This window comes from Equus asinus, chromosome 27 (genome assembly GCF_041296235.1).
Source record: "Equus asinus isolate D_3611 breed Donkey chromosome 27, EquAss-T2T_v2, whole genome shotgun sequence".
In the NCBI taxonomy this organism is placed as follows: domain Eukaryota; kingdom Metazoa; phylum Chordata; class Mammalia; order Perissodactyla; family Equidae; genus Equus; species Equus asinus.
Window position 1 is genome coordinate 15,917,553 of NC_091816.1, and position 20,944 is coordinate 15,938,496.

A 20,944-nucleotide genomic window follows, 5' to 3' on the forward strand; every position below is an offset into this window, starting at 1 on the left:
TTGAGAGTTAAACATGTTAATGGCTTTGTCCACAGACATGCGTCTCCACATTTCAGCCTCTTGGGATTCTGCCCTCCAGCCATATTGAACTTCTTGTCCTTTCTGTAATTGGCTATGCTCTTTCACTTCACACCTTCAAACCTGTTGTTTACTCTGCCTTAAAAACTCATTCCCTACCTCTTTGCTTGGCTAATTCCTATTGATGAAAATTTCTTTATTTGACATAGTTACTAGTACCTTATATATACAAACCTCCTTCCAGGCTTTTTTTAAATAAGACTCTTTCTAGGAAGCTTTTCTTGGTCATTCTAACTAGTTAGATGCTCTTACTCCATGGTCCCACAGCAACCGGTACTTTTATTCAAGCCCTTAAGATACTTTATTGTCTGTCATTGCCAGTGTCATTGACTTATGGGCTTGACCGTGAGCTTAGTGAAAGCAGAGGATGGGTCTATGCTCCTCACCTTTGCTATTCCCAGGAGCAAACCCAGTATCTGGCATTAAGCACCTGTGAAAAGATTCATATTGAGTGAATGCCAAAATAATTCCCAGAGTTTTTCGTGTAAGAATGCATATAAATCGAACTCCCTTGGAAGCAAAAAAAAAAAAAAAATGGAAAATTGAAATGAATCTGCGTGGTTTGAAATTCATTTACGCACCAAGTTCATTAGCCCGTTTCATTTTTTTGAATGTCACTCATATTTAGCTCATTGATAAAGTTCAGGTATGCAGACAATGCGAAGTTTAAAATCAGTGATTGCTCTTCATTTGAAATCAGACATCATTGGGAGGGTTGTCTTCACAATCATCACATTGTCACACAGTCAGCTAAATATGTATTATTTTCTACAGCGTGCTAATTACCATAAAGAACTAAAAGTTCAAATGTTCTAAATATTACAATCATATTTCTAAGTTAGACTTTGATATCTGAAATGAAACAAAAAAATCTATCCTCCAACAAATAATCCTTTATTTGTTATCTGTGTTGGTCAGCTTGAGCTGCCATAGCAAATTATCATAGACTGGGTGGCCTAGACAACAGAAATTTACTTCTCACTGTTCTAGAGGGCACAAGTCCCAGACTAAGGTCCAGCAGATTTGAAGGTGAGGACCCTCTTCTTGGCTTGAAGATGGCCGCCGCCTTGCTGTATCCTCATACGGCCTTTCCTCTGGGTACACGAGGGGAGAGAGGAAGCGGGCTCTCTCGTGTCTCTTCTTACACACTAATCCTACTCAATCAAGGCCCTACTCTCATGACTTCATTTAACCTTGGTTACTTCCTTACTCTCAGTACAGTCACCTTGGGGGTGAGGGCTTCCATATGTGAATTTTGGGGGGGACTCAATTCAGTCTGCAGCTTTATCATTCTAGAAAAACATTTTGAGCAATTCAACTTGAAGCCCTGGAAAGCATTCTTTTGGCGCGTATAACACAAAGTGGTATTGATTCATTTAAAAAAATCTTTTTTTCAGTTAAGCACTGTTATGATGACGCAAGAGAGGTTATTTTTCTGGAGTTTGGAGCAATAGTCACTGACTTGGCATTATCTTTAGAGGAATTGATATCATCCGGCCATATTTCATACAAGGCATTTCCTCTTGAACTTTTAATGTAACCTTATTTAGACTTTAAGACCTGGTCATGAACTCCGAAACTGTCAAGTCCAAACTCTTTTATTTAAAGATGAAGAAATTTAGTCCCAAAGAGCCTGAGTTGCCCAAATTCCTTAGCAAGTTATTCAAAGCGTTTCACAATTTGCCTCAATTTACATTTTAACCAAATTGCCCTTTATTCTCCTGCACTGTATATTTTCACCATACCAGATTACTTGGCAATTACCTTTCAAAGGTCCTAATTGAAACTTCTCTGGATGTTTCTGCCTGCACTCCCCAAACAGAATCGATTATTCATTTCTATCTCTTTACAATTTTTGCAAGTACTTTTATATTACTTCTTGAATTATGTCATAGTAATTTATGTTAATTTACGTACTTCATTAAATTATGAGCTTCTTGAAGTCAGCGACCGGGCTCTACTTATATGTGCTAGTCCTAACCTTAGCATAGTATAGTATAGGACTCAGTATAGTAGTATAGGACCTTAATAAATGATTTCCAAACTTCTTTTCTGAAGGTCATGTGGCTCATAAGTAGTACACCAATAACAAATCTGCGTCTCCTGACTGCCTGATCACTGCTCTTTTTACTCCTAGACCACATTTCACTCTTAAGTTGCTGGTTTTAGAGTTCTGGAAGGTCTTCTGGGGCAAAGCACTTCATAAGCATAAGTCAGGAAAGTCCTTCCCTGAGTCAGAGATCACATCCTAATTCTGTCTGACGCCTAAATGTTTCAAAAACACCATGCTGGAGAAAACTGTTATATTTCTTACTGGGCAAATTTACCCCAAGTCGTCAGCACCAAAAGTCAAGTTTGACTTTTACTGTTATGACTCTGGCTTAGGGAAGAACTCCGCAAGGCTTCAGCATGGTCACGTTGAGGGCTGCCTAGAAAAATCACTGATGCTCCAAGCAGATTAAAGGTCAATGAAGTTAAGCCTGGGGCAACTGTTCTCTGAACTCTGGCACAGTCTTACTGGTTTTCTGCTATTTTATTGCTTTTGGCCCTTCCCTATGGTTTAGCAAGGATTGTGAAATACCGAATAAAGTTACAAGAAGACAGGTTGATACGCATTTCGTGAGTCAAATCTCAATTCTTTTCATCATCAGAATTTTCTTTCTTGAGAATTACAATGAGTTGAGATATTTTTGCAACAGATGTGTTGAAATCTTATGAAAATTGATATGGACAAAAACACCTATTTTTTTCAATACAGTATGAATATCCAGAAGATACTATAAATTTTGCAATTCCCTGAAAATGTAAAAAGGCTTTGAAGAAACTAGAAGAGGACCACTCGATGATTAAAAATATAAATTCCACTTAGGGTGCATACTTCATAAACATACCTGTATATATTCTCATAAATTAGGTATTATCTTGAAAGAGACAAGAACTTTCTGAAAATCCCTAGATAAATCTTTAAACGCCAATCTTGCCATAACATTTTGCTTTACAACAAACATCCTCCTATCCACCTTAAGTTTTTCTGGAACTATAGCTGTAAGTCAGAAGATTCTAACTCACAAATTAGTTGAAACCGATGATATCAGAACAAATCACTTTTCCACATATGCAAAATGCACATATATAGAAATACACATCCCTAGATGTCTTTATTTATAAATAATAAAATAACCTGAGGAACCTCCCTAATCAGACTTCGATCTCAAAATATCAGTTTTGTTGCCCCCAGATCAGTGAGATTTGTGCTATTCTGTAGAAGAGTGGGGGATGGCCTTTAATTTGCATTTAGTCCAAAAAACGCTTGATTTCTCTGGGTATTTTTCCTTATCTGCTTGCTTAGCAGCATGGACCGTTATTAACTTGCCTCCTACGTTTTCTTCTGGTCTACAGTAGATGAAAGAAACGTAATGAGTTTTGTTTTCTTTTAAAAAATAAACATTAAAATATTTTTCCATGTTATCCATTGTAGTTTTTCTTTCCCAAATGACCCAATCACAAACCACAGAGTTACAATACCCTTGAACGGACAACACAAAATTCCCGCTAAGGAAGGAGCCAAAAAAAATGCTAAAAGAGAAGGGAAGTGAAAAAGAGGCAATGAGTAAAAAGGATTTTCCCTTTTATCTGAACTCAAGTACCCAAGAGGGCCATTTCTTTTAAATTTTCTTTTCTATTTTTGTACATACTGACAAAGTTATTCAAATTAAGACTATATTACTTTGCAAGTTTGTGAAAGATATTCATTTGCAAAATTATTTGAAAGGTCAGGTCTATTTTATCATGCAAAAGCAAAACAGTTACAAATGATCTTTTAAAACAGTATTTGTTCTCTGTCCTTTCTGCTCTTTCACAAAACCTGCCTCATAAGCTGATCCGGAATTCCTAGCAATTGAAATGGCTTATTTTGCATCCCTCACCCATCAATTTGGCTTTATTGGGTAATGTTACGCTCAGGTAATGCTATACAAATTTGGGCAAATGAGTTTCACTTCAAAGACCCGGGGCTCAGATTATAAATGAAAAGGGCCCCGTTCTGCTGGTGGTATGCACCTGCAGCTCTGCTTGAGGTCAGACTCAACCATTGGAAGAGGTAAAGTTTACTCTCAGCTGGTTCAACAAAACACAACTCATTCTAAATGAGGCAGCAGAGAGGAAATCTCAGCAAATCCAGTGACGTTGAAATTTGTTAGGAACAGCGATCCCAAAACCAGTTCTGTGCCATCCAAGAGCGCCTTCAATTATCTAAGGAGTTACGCAAAATTCTTTAAGGAATTCTCAAAACATACTTAACTGTTTATTACCCAAAAAAATGATATAAAAATATGAACCATGCCATGATTTCAGGAGATAAGATCATAAAGTGTCATAAAGTTAAGCAACGAGACACTATCGTAACTTTTAACAAGTTCAAGTTCAAGTTCTAAAGCATTACAACATGTACCAGAACATACGTGAAATTGAACTGATGCCGTTTCAGGTGGTTATGGAATGAGTAAGCAGAAATGGCCAGGAAATTGCAGGTGTGTTTACACTGGATGGAGTTCGACAGGAATGGGACAATTGCTAATTGAAAGACTTACGAAAAGCTAGTGCATCAACATTTTAAAAGTGGGTATGCCAGATCTCCGTTAGTGTATTTAGAAAGCTTTCTTTCAGAACTTGCGAGAATTCTGTGCCCAACCCCAGAGGAGACAGACCAGTTGGGTTCAAACGAACTGGGCTGCCTTGAGCAATTAATTTCACATCTGTGTCCTAGTTGCCTCTTCTGTAAGACGGGGATAGTAATACCCACCTTGTTGGATTATTTTGAGGATTAAATGCACATAAAACACTTAGCACAGGGCCTTGTCCAGAGTGAATATTTGGTGCGTGTTAGTTTCCCAAAGACAGTGGGGTGTAACCCTGTCAGTACATCAGAATCACCCGGGAGAATTTAAAACATACTAGTGCCAGAGCTCCACTACAAACCAATTAAAATCAGATCCTGGGGCTAGGGACCAAACACTGGTCTTATAAAAGCTCCCCAGGAGATTCTACTTGCAGTCAGGGTTGCAAACCACTGATCTAAGCTATCCAATTAGTCTGCCAGTGGTTCTTAACCTTCGCCGCACATTGAAATCACCTGGGAACTTAAAAATACCGATGCCTGGGTTTCTGTTTCTGATTTAATTGGTACACAGCTCAGCTTGGGAATTGGGAGCGTTACAAGTTCCCCAGTTAATCTTTAAAAAAAAAAAAATCTCACTATATTGAGGTATGATTGACATGCAAAAAGCTGTGTATATTTAATGTACACAACTTGATAAGTTTGGAGATGAGTATACACCTGTAAGACCACCACCACAATCAAGACCATGAACACATCCATCACCGCCAAAAGTTTCCTCTGCCCTCCTTTATTTATTTTATTTATTTTTCCCAGTTAATTCTACCGTGCCCAGGTTGAGGACCACAGAGAATCAGAAGGATAACACTTACTCCGTGTGTTCTGGTTCTATGGTGTGATTTCTTTTCTTTTATAAATAATGTAATTTTTCTCATTACACAAGTAATACATGTTTTAAAAATTAATAAATGCAGAAAACCATGAAGAAAATTTTTAAAAATGCTTAATCTCACTGCTCAGAAATAAACATTGTCAGCAGTTTGGTTTCTTTCCTTCTTCGTATGCTGTTTTATGTGGTTGGGTTCATGCTGCGTATACAATATTTTCTTCCTTTTTTATTTTACATCACACTGCAAGTATTTTCAATGTCATTTAATACACACTTTAGATACCATATTAAAGTATGTGTATAGAAAGTCTCCTTTACATATTATTATTTTGCATATTTCAAAGAAAGTTCCAAAGTATCCAGAAATCTTTTTAGGCAAATTTCCCCCACCAAAATCAAATGTCCCTTATGGCAGGCTAGGAAGGAATAGATTCAAACTTCTTGCTCAAGGCAGAAATCAAAGATCTGACAATAGGTACTACTGCCCAATTTCTCCTCATCAATCACATTGATCAGTAACCTTCTATAAGAAAGTCATGGCATTAGATACTGGGCATTGGACCAGGTCATGATTTGAATGCTAGGCCAAGCTAAGATAGATCTTGAACAGTCAAGGCAGGAAGAAGAGGGAAGAACAGAGAATGTCCTAAAACCAAAGAAATAAATCCAAACTCAGAGCCAAAGAGCCACTGGACACAATAGATGGGAACCACTAAACTTTGAGAAATCAGCAGAACTTTTGAGTTTCCTGCCCCAAAGGTAAAAAGTATTGAGCAGTGGCTTGAGTTGAATCGGCTTGCAGGGCAGAGATGAATTAGCACATGCTTAGTCTAGGAGTCAGTCTAGAAGCTGAAGACAAAATTTGCAGGGAGGGTGAACTCGATGACAGTAGGGGATATGAAAGCCGAGCAATGACGCTTAAATGACTTGCTGGAAGTTAACCAGTAAAACTGGAGAAAGTGCTCATGCTTAGGGGCAATGTAAAGACGGGCTTGGAAAAATTTCCTTGACATCCTCCAAACTGGAGGCAACAAAGTGTGAAATTGGAACGTTTGTCTTGATGCAGCAAGATTTCTGGGCACTCCGTAAAGTGGGGAGCCAAGCGCCTGATAATGTAATAATTTCAAGGATGAGCCTGAAATTAGAGAGAAACTCTGATGTACGTTAACCTTTCCTGGAGGCATTAGCTCACATCTCTTCCACTTCTGAACACGGACATCTGTTTCTCATAATCCATGATTAATTATCTGCTCTCTAGTCTTGTTGCCTAATTTTTAAATATATGTTAATCTTGTTACTAAAACAAAACTATAAACAAGGGGAGGTGTGGAAGAGGAAAACGGAACTTACAATATGTTTAGAATAAAACTCAAACTTACCATAGACTGCAGGCCCTGTGTCATCTAGCTGTTTACCCTGCATCAGCCACTCTGGCCCCTTCCTGTTTCTTAAGCATTCCACGCTCTTTCCTGTCTCAGGGCCTTTGCCCTGGATATTTCCTGTCTAGAATTTTCATCTCCTGGCTCTTTTCATCCACATGGCTGGCTTCTTCTCATCAGTTAAGTGTTCCAGTATCCTAATGAGGCCTTTCTAGACTATTCTATCAAAAGATTTACTCCCTCATCTCTCTATTTTTTCCGTTATACCCTCTATCATGATGCATTTATTCATTTATTCTGTAATTATGTGTATTTGCCTACTCTGTGCATGGTGTGGGTATACAGGAGTTGGTGCCTACCATCATGGAGCCTACACTTAAGTGGGAGATATAAACATGAATCATACAACTACACCAATAATTGCAAAATCCTAATTCTGTTAGTATCTACAGATAAGAGCTCATGGAACTGACCTGCAAGTATTTTACTTGGGATTTCTTTGTAGTTTGTTATCTATCTCCCACCTGAAATATTTCATCCCTGAGGGCAGAGTCTTTGCTTTCTGTCTGCTGCTGCACTGTGGCCCCAGAGCATGCATGTTGTAGAGACTTACTTGATAAATGTCATGGAATAAATGAATGTGAAGTATTTACATTTCTCTTTCTTTTAAACTTCACGGCAACCATGAGAACTATGTACCACAATCTTTCTTTTATGGATTAACACATGGAAGCTCAGATAAGAAATTAGTCCAAGGTCATAAAGCTGGAGACTGAAACAGAAACTGAACCTAGTTCCTGCTCTTTCTATTGCACAGAGGACATGGGAGAGGCAAAGAATCAATTTTGTAAATTGTTTACCACGTGTAGAACCTAAGCTCATTGATTACATTATTTTCATGTGTTCTCCCCATAAACTCAAAAGCAAAACCCCCAAAACCAGCTACCACACAAAAGAACCCCTACAACTTCATTTTTAAATCGCATTGCATGACCAACAAAATCCAAGCTTGCCAAGCACGCTCAAATGTTTCTCAGTGTTTGGTGATTGCAAAATTGGATTTCATTTGGATCTCTTTATATTTGGCACCAAAATGATAACTTGAAGGATCGAGAACAAAATGTATACTTGTGTGGCATTTGCTTTACTTGGCTAAAGGAAACCAGGTACAAAGGTACATACTCTCTTAACTCTTTCTGCACTCGAATAAGTTCTCTGAAATTTGAAAGGAGTTCCTACAGTGGTTTCTTTGTTACTTATGACTTGAGGGTTAGCAGGGAGAGGGGTGTGTGTGAGTGTGCATAATGTGTGCACATGCATGTGTGTAATATGCATGTGTGTATGTGTGTTTATGCATGCACAGGTGTGTATTTTGCTCACACTTATGCTTTTATTTCCTCCTCATTTTCATGGGATCTCTCCTTCCAGATCTTGGATCATACAGGGCTAGACTTCAGCTTTGGAAGAAAGACAGGAGGGCGAGGAAAGCCAGAGAACAGCTAATAAGGAGGTTTCTGGTTCAGATTCTCAGATGACACGCTGACCTCTGCATGGAGCATCAGCCCACCAACTTTCCTTCAGATTTACTCCCCACTTTGCATGCCCCTCACAGTCAAGCATTATTTTTAAGTTTCCAGGTCTCTGGGTAATGCCACTCCTAGCTCCCCTTTTGTTTGGTGGCCCCAGTACTGGCACATAAACCTCTAAGCTTACGTGGATTCCCTTTTTGGAATCCAAACCCTTCAAAGACCAATCAAAACCAAACACCTTTCCCCCAATTAAATAAAAACACGCATAGTTTAAGGAAAATTGTCTCATATCTCTAACTCATTTACTTATACACCATCAATGCAATAAGAACTAATTGATGTCTGAGAAACGCCTTAGAGTTTTCTAAAAGGGAATTGTAAAGTTTTCCCCTCACATTTAATAAACCTCATATTTTGCCAAGGATGAAACTCTTGGTATGTTTGAGATTGCATAGTAAATCTGTGCCCAAAGACTTTCAACACTTTCTTCAACTGGGACAAACGTCTTCCCGTACTGATACTTAATTTACATTTAATCCAACGTGTACGCCGTTAGTGGAATCCTTAGCAATCCAACTCTATTTTTAATTTCCATTTCACAACCTCTATCCTGTTACCATCCTTCATGTGGATCAAGAGAATAGAATCCCGGAGGGAGACCTTTGTTACATAAGTTGAGAGAAAAATATTTTGAGTTAGACTGATTACCTCTGTCCTTTGGAACAGAAGCACGTTAGGCTATGGAATGCAATCAGTCGTATCCCTGTGGCTTGCTAATATCTAAGGTTGTGTGGGAGGAGCTGATCCACCCCGTTAGTCATGTGTCAGTTTCCCTTGTAGGAGGAATTACTGGCCTCGTTCGCCTCAAGATGCTATGACACTCCCAGGCTCCTCTGGAAGGTCAGAGGATTCTGTGCCTTCATCCTGCTCTAGCCGTGATCTCTCTTCAAACATAAGACTCCTTTGAATACACTGGAGGGACAAGTGCCAGATGCATAGGGTGCCACAGATTTCTCTTTTGCTAATCTTGGAGTCTGCCTTCCTCAATTAACCTCTTACAACACCTTCATTGTATACCACTGAGCAAGCAGTTGCAAGACGGTGTTGCCTCTGGGTTTCCAGACGTGTGTCATTTCCACCGCATATTTAGCAGCACATAACTGCCTGAAGTGGGGAGCCGGAATGTGAGGCATGTCTCACCGAGGCGTAGGGTTTTTATTTAAAAAAAAAAGAAATCACTCAACTGCTAATGCAAACGTCAACCTCCCAGCCCTATTCTTAAAAATAAATAAATACAAGGAGTTCCCCGTGTGAGAGGTACATTAGGGACACAAGATATTCATTTCCATGAAGTCACTCACAGCAGGCCTGTCTGGAAAAATGCTTTCATCTTATGCAAAGGGAGGGGAAAATGTACCAGCACGAAGGTTTAAAGACCAAGACTTTGAAGTAGAGGCTGAAGTGGGAAAAGTGATCCTTCAGTCAGGTGAATTTGGGCCAAACCAGATTAATTTCTACAGTTCATCTCAACGCCTGCTCCACCGAGACCTTAGAATTGAGATTTGTAGAAGAGAAGCTTCTATATCTCACCCAATAGTGTCAAACTGGGTTTCCTGCAGTCCTGGTGTTCCCACAGGGATCCTGGGAGGAAGAGGGCAGTCGAAGCAATAAGGGTATCACACTGCTTCAGCCAGGACAGCTCTGCTTTTATCTGCTCCATGGATTGTGGTCTACTTTAATTCATTTAACGCACATTCATTGAGCATCTACTACGACATGCCTGGCACTGTCCCAAGGGTGGTGATGATAGTGATCAAGACAGACACGGCCTTGGCCTGATGGGACCTGAGGTCCGTGCAAGGTCCTCGGTGGGCTGGCGGGAGGTGTGTGAGTGGGAACATTCTACGATTGACTCCATCATTGGTGTCCCAACAGGCCCATTTGGAGGATGAATAAAGTGAGACTCATAGAGATAAAGTCCCACAACTAATTAACTGAAGAGTTAAGGACGGAATCCAGAGGCCTTGACTTCTACTTCAGTGTTCTTCCTCCCGAGCTCAGACAGGAAGAGAAGGAATAAAAAAATTTAGGAATCTGCTCAGCTGGAGAGGATGTGAATGTCGGTCCATGAACTTCCCCTGACTACATCTTATCTCTGTTCCTATCCTTTTGAGGGCTCTCTCAAGACGCGGTCAAGGCTGTGCGCCCATCCCTGGTCATGGGGAGGATCATACGCACGGGCCTTGTTCCTTCCAGACCAACGTCTTCGTTTCCCCTTTGATAGGAGTTCATCTGGCTACAGTTCATTCCAGGAGCTTTCCCATCAGCCACTCTGTTCCTGTGGCCCCTTCTGCACAGTCCATTCTCTGTGGAATTGCTCAGGCTCTTTTGCATTCTTTGCCGCATTGCATCACTTCCTTCCTTTCTTGCGTGCATGGGGAACACTTTTTCTCCAACCCCCACTCTTGCCCGCTCACTCTCCCAACCCTGAACTCTGCCTCTTTTCCCTTTCCTCTCTATGTCCCCCTTGAGGCTATGTTACTGTATTTTATAATGCTGAAAACTAGAAGAAAGGCAGGACGAAATTCAGTTTATTTTACTTTTGATTCTGCACTTCTGCCTTGTTCCTCTTTAGAATCCCTCATTCTTTTCTGATTTGGGGTTTCAGCTTTATTCCTGGTCACTGCTGCTGCCTGCTGTGCATCCCTCCCCCTTCACAAAATCAGTGATCCTGTCTCCCATCAGGCCTTGCAAGGTTAGATCTGATCAGTTTACCTGAAGAAGGGCGACCTGCAATGTTTGTGACTCAGGATGTGGAATCTTCCTTAGTCAGTCCAAACCTTGCCCTGCTAGGAAACGTGGCCCAGAGAATTGCTGGTTGTGATCCCACACCCCACACCGTCCTTAAAGATCCTGTCCTAGGCCGGCCAGTGACGTGGTGGTTAAGTGCACTCATTCCACTTCAGCGGCCCCAGGTTCGCTGGTTCGGATCCCGGGTGCGGACCTATGCACCACTTGGCAAGCCATGCTGTGGTAGGCGTCCCACATATAAAGTAGAGGAAGATGGGCACGGATGTTAGCTCAGGGCCAGTCTTCCTCAGCAAAAAGAGGAGGGTTGGCAGCAGATGTCAGCTCAGGGCTAATCTTCCTCAAAAAAAAAAAAAAATTAAAAAAATGCTTATCTTAAAAAAAAGTTAAAAAAAACAAAAAAAACCCTGTCCGACATTCAGCTTCCTGTTCTTGGGAGTTGCTTACTTGTTAACTCCAATATCTTAGTCCTCACTAGGGGGCCTGATGGAAGGAAAGCAAAAAGCAGCCTCCACTTAGCGCAGATCTTCTCATGAATTGTTTCTTTGGGCAACATTGTTTCTTTATTACAGCAAAAAACACAAACCAAACCAAGCCAAAACAAAATGCTATTTGTTTGTTTCTGGGAAGAAGGGTTTGTTTTCTTTCCACAGTGTGGCCCATTGAATCCTGCCTGTATCCTTTGAAATCCTAAAATCAGGTTCTCTGTAATCTTTAGTTAACATAGTTGTAGTAGAAAGCGAAACACTCTGTGGTCTGTTCATCTCATTTGTGTGTTTTCCTTCATCTGAATTCGGCTCCTGGAGGATAAATTCAGCAGGCTTGGCCTATCTACCAGCACCTGTGTCAAGAAGGACAGGCTAGGGGCTGGCCCTGTGGCCAAGTGGTTAAATTCGTGCGCTCTGCTTTGGCAGCCCAGAGTTTAACCGGTTCGGATCCTGGGCGTAGACATGGCGCCACTCATCAGGCCACACTGAGGCGGTGTCCCACATGCCACAAGTAGAAGGACCCACAACTGAAATATGCAACTATGTACTGGGGGGATTTGGGGAGAAAAAGAAGAAAAAGTAAAAGAAGATTGGCAACAGTTGTTAGCTCAGGTGCCAATCTTTAAAAGAAAAAAAAGGCAGGCGAGGAGAGCATTTCAAGAGATTCTTTGAGTTAAATTTGCAGATGAGGATGCTCTGATATTATTAGGACATGAGCCTTGGGAAGGCTTTCAGTTTAGAAAGCAATGATACAGAAATAAGCATTCACTCTCTTCTCGCCCCAATTACGATCAACCATCGTGTGGGCTCGAATAGGGTTTATGGCTTTAGGGTTGTTTTCTGTGTGTAAAGTTGATAAGTCTAGTCAAGGACCAAATCTTTGACCTTGGCTTCAAGGGACCACTGTGTTCCAAACAGCTGCGTTTATTCCAGTAAAATGTAACTCAGAGTGGGAAAAAAAAAAATTAGAGCTGTTCTGTTGGACGAAATGATGGGATTTTCAAACAGATACGGTTTTGATCCCCACTTTAAAGCTGAGAGATTAATGCCCCACTGGGATAAAGGGCCCTTAAACACTTCTGTCTCCTCGGGCAGTATATTTTCCATTACACCAAATTCAAGTTCACGTGGCGTCGCTTGCTTTCTTCCCTTCCTCTCCTCCTGTCTTCCCTTCCACAGAGCCTCGGCACGCTCTCCTTCACGGGAAGGGCATCTCTGGCTGACTGAAGTGTTGTCTTTGCACTTCTCACCACAGCACAACCACAAGGTCGAGTTCTTAGTTGCTGCAGGGAAGTCAGGAAGGACTTTGAGGTCAATACAGTGGGATATTGCCCATCGGAAAATGCAAGGCTGTTCTTCCCTATGAGGAAAAAGAATTCTTACAAAATAGTGTCCTATCAGAGGACACATTCCATTGAAGCCATACTTATTTGTGAACCGAGGTGGCACAGGTCACTCCTGGAAGGTGGACCGACACGGTTTGGTGCTAAAACATATACTCTGAGCTCTTAGGCTAAACAGCCCTCACAGATGGTAAGGTGAGGGTTGGATGTTAATGGTTCACCGTTTCTAAAACAAACTGAAGGTTTTTTCTGAGTAAAGAGAAGTGGTACAGATGTTAGCAAGCCTCTTCCTGCTCACCCCTTCTCTGGTGATGCTTGGAGGATGCAGCACGCAGGGCAGGGCTGGGGGTGACTGCCTTACTTGCCTTCACATACGCATGCCCTGGTCCCCAAGCGCCTGGAGAACAGGTGCTGTGTCATCAACCTCTCTCCATCTCCCGGCGTGTTGGACATGGAGTAGCTTTGTTGAATTTGGTTGAGCGTCAAGTAGGTACATTCCTTCTATTTAATCTATTGCTATACCTCCTTTTAGAGTCTAGTACGTTTGGTATTATTGACTTCGGCAAAAAAAAAGATGACAATCATTCTCAGCAAAATCATCAAAGACTTGCTTTTCCTGTTGTTGTTGTTGTTGTTCAAATAGGAAATTTTTCTCCTTACCTTATTTCCTGGGTTTTTCTTCAGCATTTAAAAGTGTGAACCATGCTCTCCTTCTCAAAACTATGTTCTTTTGTATTGTGCAAGAGCGCTCTCTAACAATTTTTTGGACACTCAATTCAGTTTCTTCTGAGGGTCCCTCATTCTTCCAGTAGCTCAGGCAGAAATCCTGAAAGCATCCTTGACTTCTTTCTTTCTCTTACTGACGACATTCAAGCCATCAGAATTTCTGTTTTCTCTTTCTTAAAAATACATCTAGAATATGAACATTTTTACCACCAATATGCCTACTCCCTGGGCCCAGCCACCATCCTCTCTCACCCGGACTGTCACACACACTTTCTAACTAGTGCCCCTGATTTCCCCTCTGCTACAGGCAATTCTCCACATGGCAGCCAGAGGGGTCCCTTTAAAGCCTAAGTCAGATCATGTCATGGCTCTACTTACCATCCTGGGCTTCTCGTCTCACTCAGATTAAAGTCAGAGTCCTCACTATGGCCCCCGAGGCTTCTGATGCCCTGGTCCCTCTCCCCAGCTCACTCAGCTCTAGCTCACTGACCCTTGCTGCCTTTCCCAGCATATCACATGTGCTCCTGCCTTGAGCCTTCAGCACTTGCTTTTCCCGCACTGGAAATGCTCCTCCTCGGGGATCGATATGGTTTGCTTTCTCACCCCCTACCAGTCTTTACTCAAAAAATGAATGTCAGCTTCTTAGTGAGGCCAACCCTGATCATTGTCTGAAAGGCCACACCTCACATTCTCTTCCTATCTCTGTTTCTTCTTAGTACATATCATTATTAACATACTAATATACTTTACTTTTTTGTTCTTTTTTCCCTCCAATATACTCTCAGCCTTCAAAGGACAGGCACATACAGTCATTATTATTATTGTCACTTGTGTTCACTGATGTAGTGTTTGCCATAGAGGAAATACTAAATAAGCATTTGTTGAGTGACTAATTAACTGAAAGGGGGTGTTTCCCATGGTTTTCTCTCAGTCTTTTCTCATGCTTCCTGGGTGATTGTCCCATGTTTAAATCAGCTGTCTGCAGATAGCACTGTATGGCAAATTTCTCCTTGTAGTTCCAGACATCTATGTTTAAGCTGCTTCCCAGGCATTGCCCTTGCCTTTTGTGTTTGCTACAACTCTTTCTCCTCCAAATGGCTTAAGCATATTGATGTGCATAACTGAACAATCCAGTTGTAGGGCTGGCTTCAGGTGTGGCTGAAAGCAGGACTCAAACAGTGTCATCAGAACCTGCTTCTTCTTGCTGCCTCACTCAGCTCTGCTTCTCCAGATTGGCTGCATTCTAGGTTTCTCTTTCTGGGATGGCAAGATGGCTACAGCAGCCCTGGCCTCATGTACTTGTGATTCTAAATCCAATACAGAGGAGAGAGTTTCTTTTCTAGTAGGTCCCACAAAATTCCTAATGTTCAAACCCTAATGGGACCAGCTCAGGACAGGTGGGTCCCAGCCTCCCTCACTCAGCCATTGGCAACACGGACACACACATTCACACACGCTCACATAACTTTGGCCAAGGGAATTGTAGCAGGTTTAGTGGCTCTTATCTGGGCCTCATGCTGTACGCTTGGGGGCAGCCTTGCCATACCATATAAACTAAGTGTTGTAAGGGACCCTCAAATGAAAATTAGGGTGGTTTTTAGAATAAGGGAAAATGGATGCCAAGGATATTCCTTGTCTTGGTGTCATCATCTTCCTAGTTGCTCAGTCATTAAGAAGTCTGGTTTCCTTCCCCTTCTTTACTCTGTAATCCAATATGTTACTTTACTGTATAGGGTATAATTCCTCAATATATCTCGGATCCATCCATGCCTCGTCCATCACATGTCAGCTACCTCGATTCTGGCCTCATTGCTTTCTTTTGTGCCTGGATCGCTATGAGAGTCTTTGAAAGACTGGCCTTCTCTAGATTTATTCCAATGTGTCCTCTCCCCATTCAGAAGATATTTTTCCAAAACGCACGCATGGTCTCCCTGCTCACCCCTGTCCTTTGAGGGAGCCCCCTCATCTTCTTTGTCACAGTGTAGGAATCAGATCTTTTGGGTCTGACTCTAACCAGCCTCTGCAGCCTCTGCTCTGGGCTCCAGTCCCTGCACTTCTGCCAGACCCAACTGTCTGCTGGTCCCCAATGGTGCTGTGGGCTTTCTCACCTCCATGCCTTAGCTCTCACTGACTGTGAAAAGTTCTAGAAAGTTCTTCTCTTGGTTCTCTACACCTTCACCAGGGTAAATCCATCTGTCCTTAAATATTAAAGAAATATTTGAGAGCACCCACTGTATGCCACCTTTCGCTAATGCCCTCAAAACTATTTCAGGTGTCCCACCCCAGCCTTCCCTGAGTGCAAATTAGTTTTTTCTTAGTGTGTCTTCCTGTTTAACTGTTGAGCTCTTTGAGGAAGTCTGTCATATCATCAGTAGCTAGCACAATGCATGGCATGTAGTAGACACTCAATAAATGATTATTGAATAAGTAAATACAATGTAAATAACTGGGAGGCAATATATGGCATTTGAAAGCATCTTTGCTACTAAGCAAGTACATCATAAAAGGATCAAATAAAAGCATGGTGCTCTAACGGTTCTCAACAGCAAGATCCGCTTGGAAATACATTTGCCAGGGAGTGATGTAGGCAGATCATCAATGCATTGAAATACATCAGGAAGCTATTCATTTGACCTGCGATTTGAGACTTTGCTTATTGGGAAGCGGTTATACCTCCCTACCATTCACATTTCACTTGTCACTTCTTTTTAAAATGTGTGCACGTGTGGTTTTGATAATAGGAAATAGGATACCAAATGTCTGAAAAAAGGAGGCAAAGGGAGTTGACCTTTATCTGGGATCATTTTAAAAGCCCCAGAAGATTCCAAGTCAAAGGTTCAAAATCATGCTTTCCTTAATAACTGCTAATCAAGATTAAACATTTGTAGAGAGAACGGCCATCCATATAAATCATCATGTCCATGAGCGACCCGTTTACAGCCATTTTGTACACAAATAGCAGCATTGTTCTGGGATTGGTAGTCAGTTCACTAACATTCCGAGAACATGTCCAAATGAATTCTTCCGTGGTGACGTGGGAAGAACATCATTTCTTCAGAGGCGCCAACATGGTGCGGAAATCCCTCCTTTAAGTGTCTGTATTCATCACTGATGAAATCTAATGCTTCCTTGCTGGCATTTGAATTACTACAATTATGAGACACAGTTCATGAACTTTCTGTCATATTTTGACCAAATGCTGAAGTATTTCCTCATCTTCTCGAGTACAAAGGAACATGCCATTGATAGAAACAGGAAAGCGAATAGAGGTACATAAGACACTTCATTTTAAAACAGGCAGTCATATTAACTCATCTTAATATTCTATTTAGTGCAAGATTTTTGCTCATATAGAAAGGGGCCTACACATTAAGCTATGAAGAATGCAGAAAGACAAATTGGCCAGGAATATATGTATTTCTACTCTATAATATCTATTCTTTAGAATATTCACAATGACGCAATATGCTTGGGATGACCCAGCCTCCACTGCGGGTTGGCTCAGAGAACAGCAACAAAGAAGCGTGACTACAGAAAGCAGCGAGGAGGGCTATAGCTGAAACCCCAATGACAATTATTAAGATGGATGCAAAGAGGGGTGACAGAATTATTAATCTTTTTCATAACCCTTGTCTTCTCAGATAATGGCCACATTCATTGAGCGTCATTTTGAATACAAAAGTGTGCTGTGGGGTTTCCCTGATGATAAAAAGCCTCCTTCATGTTTCAATGTTCCCTGCGGTTGAATATTCCCATCTTTCTGGGAACTGGGCTCCGTAAATCGCTCCTTATCTTATGCTAAGACAAGTAGGACAAGGATGCCTTTTTTGGGCTGTTGATCTTCTTGGTTAACCCCATTTTCTTGGTTCTTTTCTCAGTTACAGATGTGTCTCTCTTTAATACATCCTAGTACAGAAAATATCAGAATTTGATTCAGCTCAAAGAACGATTTGCCATGAATCTAAGCAAAATGCAAATATACTATTTAAAATATTGATTGTCCACCAAAAAAAATTTTATGTACTCCCTTTTAAAGAGCACATCTATTGTATAAATTGAAGCATTGTAATGGCTATCATTGATAGAGGGCTAACTATACAACAAGCATTCTGCTAAGAGATTTACTTCCATAAACCACTGAATCTTTGTGAGTATCCTTTAAAAGGGCTAGTTAAGTTATTTAATTAAAATGAAAGTATTTTAAAACTAGCTTATTAAAAATACTAAAACAGAGAAAACATAAGTGTGCATTCATATATATATACATATATAAAGTGTGCTCAGCTTTATAAAATGTTAAGAATAATTTTATAAATATGTATTGCTCTGTTTCATGGAAATTATTTTATTACTTTGAAGTGTGGATTATTTTATCAAATTTTAACCTAACTCTAATCAATTTCCAAAAAGAAAATCAATAAAATAGGAAAAGTATTAATGGGAGACCAATTCCATGTCTATAGTGTATGATTTTCTGCTTAAGAAATATGTGTAGAAATGCTATGAATGAAAGAACTATATCTTCTTTTAACCTATGATTTTTAATATTTGATGTCTTGCCTCTTGAAATGGGGATGCTCTGTCAGTGGTCGTGTAGTTTGGTATGGATGTAGAGCCTTCATCGTGAGCACTCGAAACCCAAGCTTCGACTTAACCTCCGACCCAGGAGGCCAAAGGACGGGCCTACTCAATCCCAAATTCTTTAAATCTACTATCTGAAATGAAAATTTCAATGGCTATTATTTTTGCTATGTGATGAGAATTTAAAAAATGATTTCTATGTTTCAAGGCTTGGCTAACATTCTAAATCAAAGAGGAGCGAAAGTACATGTAACTATGGAGTAATGTATTACACTTGGGTTTAAAAACACAGAAATATATATTTATATAAGTATATTCTATAAAATATGTCATCTCCCAAACAGCGGGAGATGTTGATATCTAGGATACTCGTTAGAAGACTTGTAGATTTTCTCATTTTCTCCTAATACTTTCACCAGCTTGAAACCTGAAAACATTTAAATCGCACTCTTTTTATGGCTCCAAGAAAAAGCATCAAAAAGGAGAAAGCCATTCCTGTGTAGTCTTAGGTGTGTCTTTTAGGTGAAGAGGATGGTTTGACAGTGAGGAACTGATCACATGAATTCTTAAGCTTCCTGTCTGTGTAGTGGCTCATATTTCCTCTTACGGAGAACATGGAGAGTGTTTTCACACAATCTGGTAAAAACTTCTCAACAGTGCATGTGATCATTTACCTGATTTCTTAACGGTAGGAAAAACAGTAGAATGTGGTGAATGAAATAAAACAAAGCTTGGACCGGCTCCGTGGCCGAGTGGTTAAGTTCCCGCGCTCCGCTGCGGTGGCCCAGGGTTCGGATCCTGGGCGCGGACATGGCACCGCTCGTCAGGCCACGTTGAGGCGGTGTCCCACGTCCCACAACTAGAAGGACCTGCAACTAAGATATACAACTGTGTACAGAGGGGGTTTGGGGAGATAAAGCAGAAAAAAAAAAAAAAGAAATAAGGCAAAGCTGGGGAGGACTTGCTAACGACATGCCCTCCCCCTTCCCCGACTCCTCAGTGAGCAATCCCCGTGTGACTTGGTGCTGTCAGGGAACACGATGGATTCGGGAGCATGCCCTGCTCTGAATCCCAGCCCCTCTTCTTCTCCCTGCCCATGAGGGACCCTTGTAATCACGAATTTTTTGTATATAGAAAAGGCAATATAGTTAGAATAGAAGGTGTGATTTTGTGATAGTTAGACATGTTAGGAAATAAGGCAGGAAGGTGTGTGGCAGAGAGGGAGGAGTGCTGTGTTTTGTGGATTCAGAGCTGGCACAGGGAGAGCAGAACTTCAGAGGTGTCAGTACACTTTTCATCTTTCCTGGGGATTCAGTCTCCTGGGATGTTTGCAAAGCTCTGGCCGAGTAACTGGCTACTTTCACTCGCAGAGGTCTTCCGTGTGACAGAAGCAAGACAAGACAGCTCTTTCTAGCCGATATTTAATCCCACCTCTTGTCAAGTGACTCAAGTCAATACTTCTCACCGTGTCAAGATTCTCCACCTGTTACATATTGATTACTGTGCTGATTTCATGGCTATTTGGTGTGGATTATATGTGTCAGTGGGTTGTAAATATGCTGAGGGGAAAAAAAATTTGGTAGAAACCATGAGTGACAGAAAGCAGTAGCCAATGAGTCTTTTAGATGCTTCGCACTGTTACACTGTGATTTGCCAGTTTTTGGTTTTGGTGGATTAAAATGTTTTTGGTGGGTTCGTTAAGGACAGTGTGGTACAGTGGAGATTCTAGGATTTGGCTAAAGGAATCCACTAAATTGAATGCTTTTAAGTCCAGGGATGGCATTTTCTGTTTCAATGTTCAGCATCTACCATAGAGATTGGCACACGGTAAGAGCTCTAATTTTCGTTCAATGAATCAATGGAAAGGAAAAAAGCTAGAATGTGGAAGTAATCACACCTATGTATACCAAAGCTAGCCCTTTAAATCACATATCCTTTACTAACGAATTCTAAAAGAAGCTAGAAATATGAACAACTCTATAACAAGAAAATAAGAGTCTTCCACAGGAATCCTCTTTATTGTAAGGAGGACATTTATTAAGGGATTTTATAAAATACTATAAAAATATTCTTTCAAGGTGAAACACTTTGAAAATTCAAAGTTTGTAGAAATGAAAATAGCAAATGTATGTCAAAAATGCTTAACTATACTTAGCCATAGATTCTTACAGAAATGGAATAAAAAGCCAAATATTCTTGAAAGATACTTTGCCTTATGTATACTTCCATATGCATTTACTGTGCAATATACATTTTGATAACATTACACATCCTGAAACATCCTCTGTGAATATAACTTCTTAAAGTTCCTGAAAAGTCATTGAAAGCTCTCTAGTTTTGGAACACTGGAGGCACAATTTTAAATTGGTGAGTCCTAATGATAAAAGCTGAATTTATATAAATCTAAATTGCCTCATATTGTGGATCTCTTATTTTGCCTGTGAAGTGATATACAATTTGACCAGAAGATGGCAGCATTCTGACAGAAAAAAGAAACAAAACAAGAAG

General features: G+C 40.7%; 1 protein-coding gene across 8 annotated transcripts in view; it reads right to left on the reverse strand.

The window, feature by feature from the left end:
• DLC1 (DLC1 Rho GTPase activating protein) overlaps positions 1 to 20,944 on the reverse strand; it is a 479,646-nt gene that overhangs the window by 242,842 nt on the left and 215,860 nt on the right. The window contains exons 5-6 of one of the 8 annotated variants that reach the window (XM_070500036.1): positions 19,111 to 19,311; positions 14,637 to 17,071 (exon numbers count right to left, since the gene is read on the reverse strand). The exons of the other annotated variants lie outside the window; for them this stretch is intronic. Of the exons in view, the coding sequence (XP_070356137.1) occupies positions 17,009 to 17,071; positions 19,111 to 19,311 (264 nt within the window). The 3' untranslated portion in view covers positions 14,637 to 17,008. Of the gene's footprint in view, positions 1 to 14,636; positions 17,072 to 19,110; positions 19,312 to 20,944 lie in introns of those variants that run through there. 8 annotated transcript variants of the gene reach the window in all.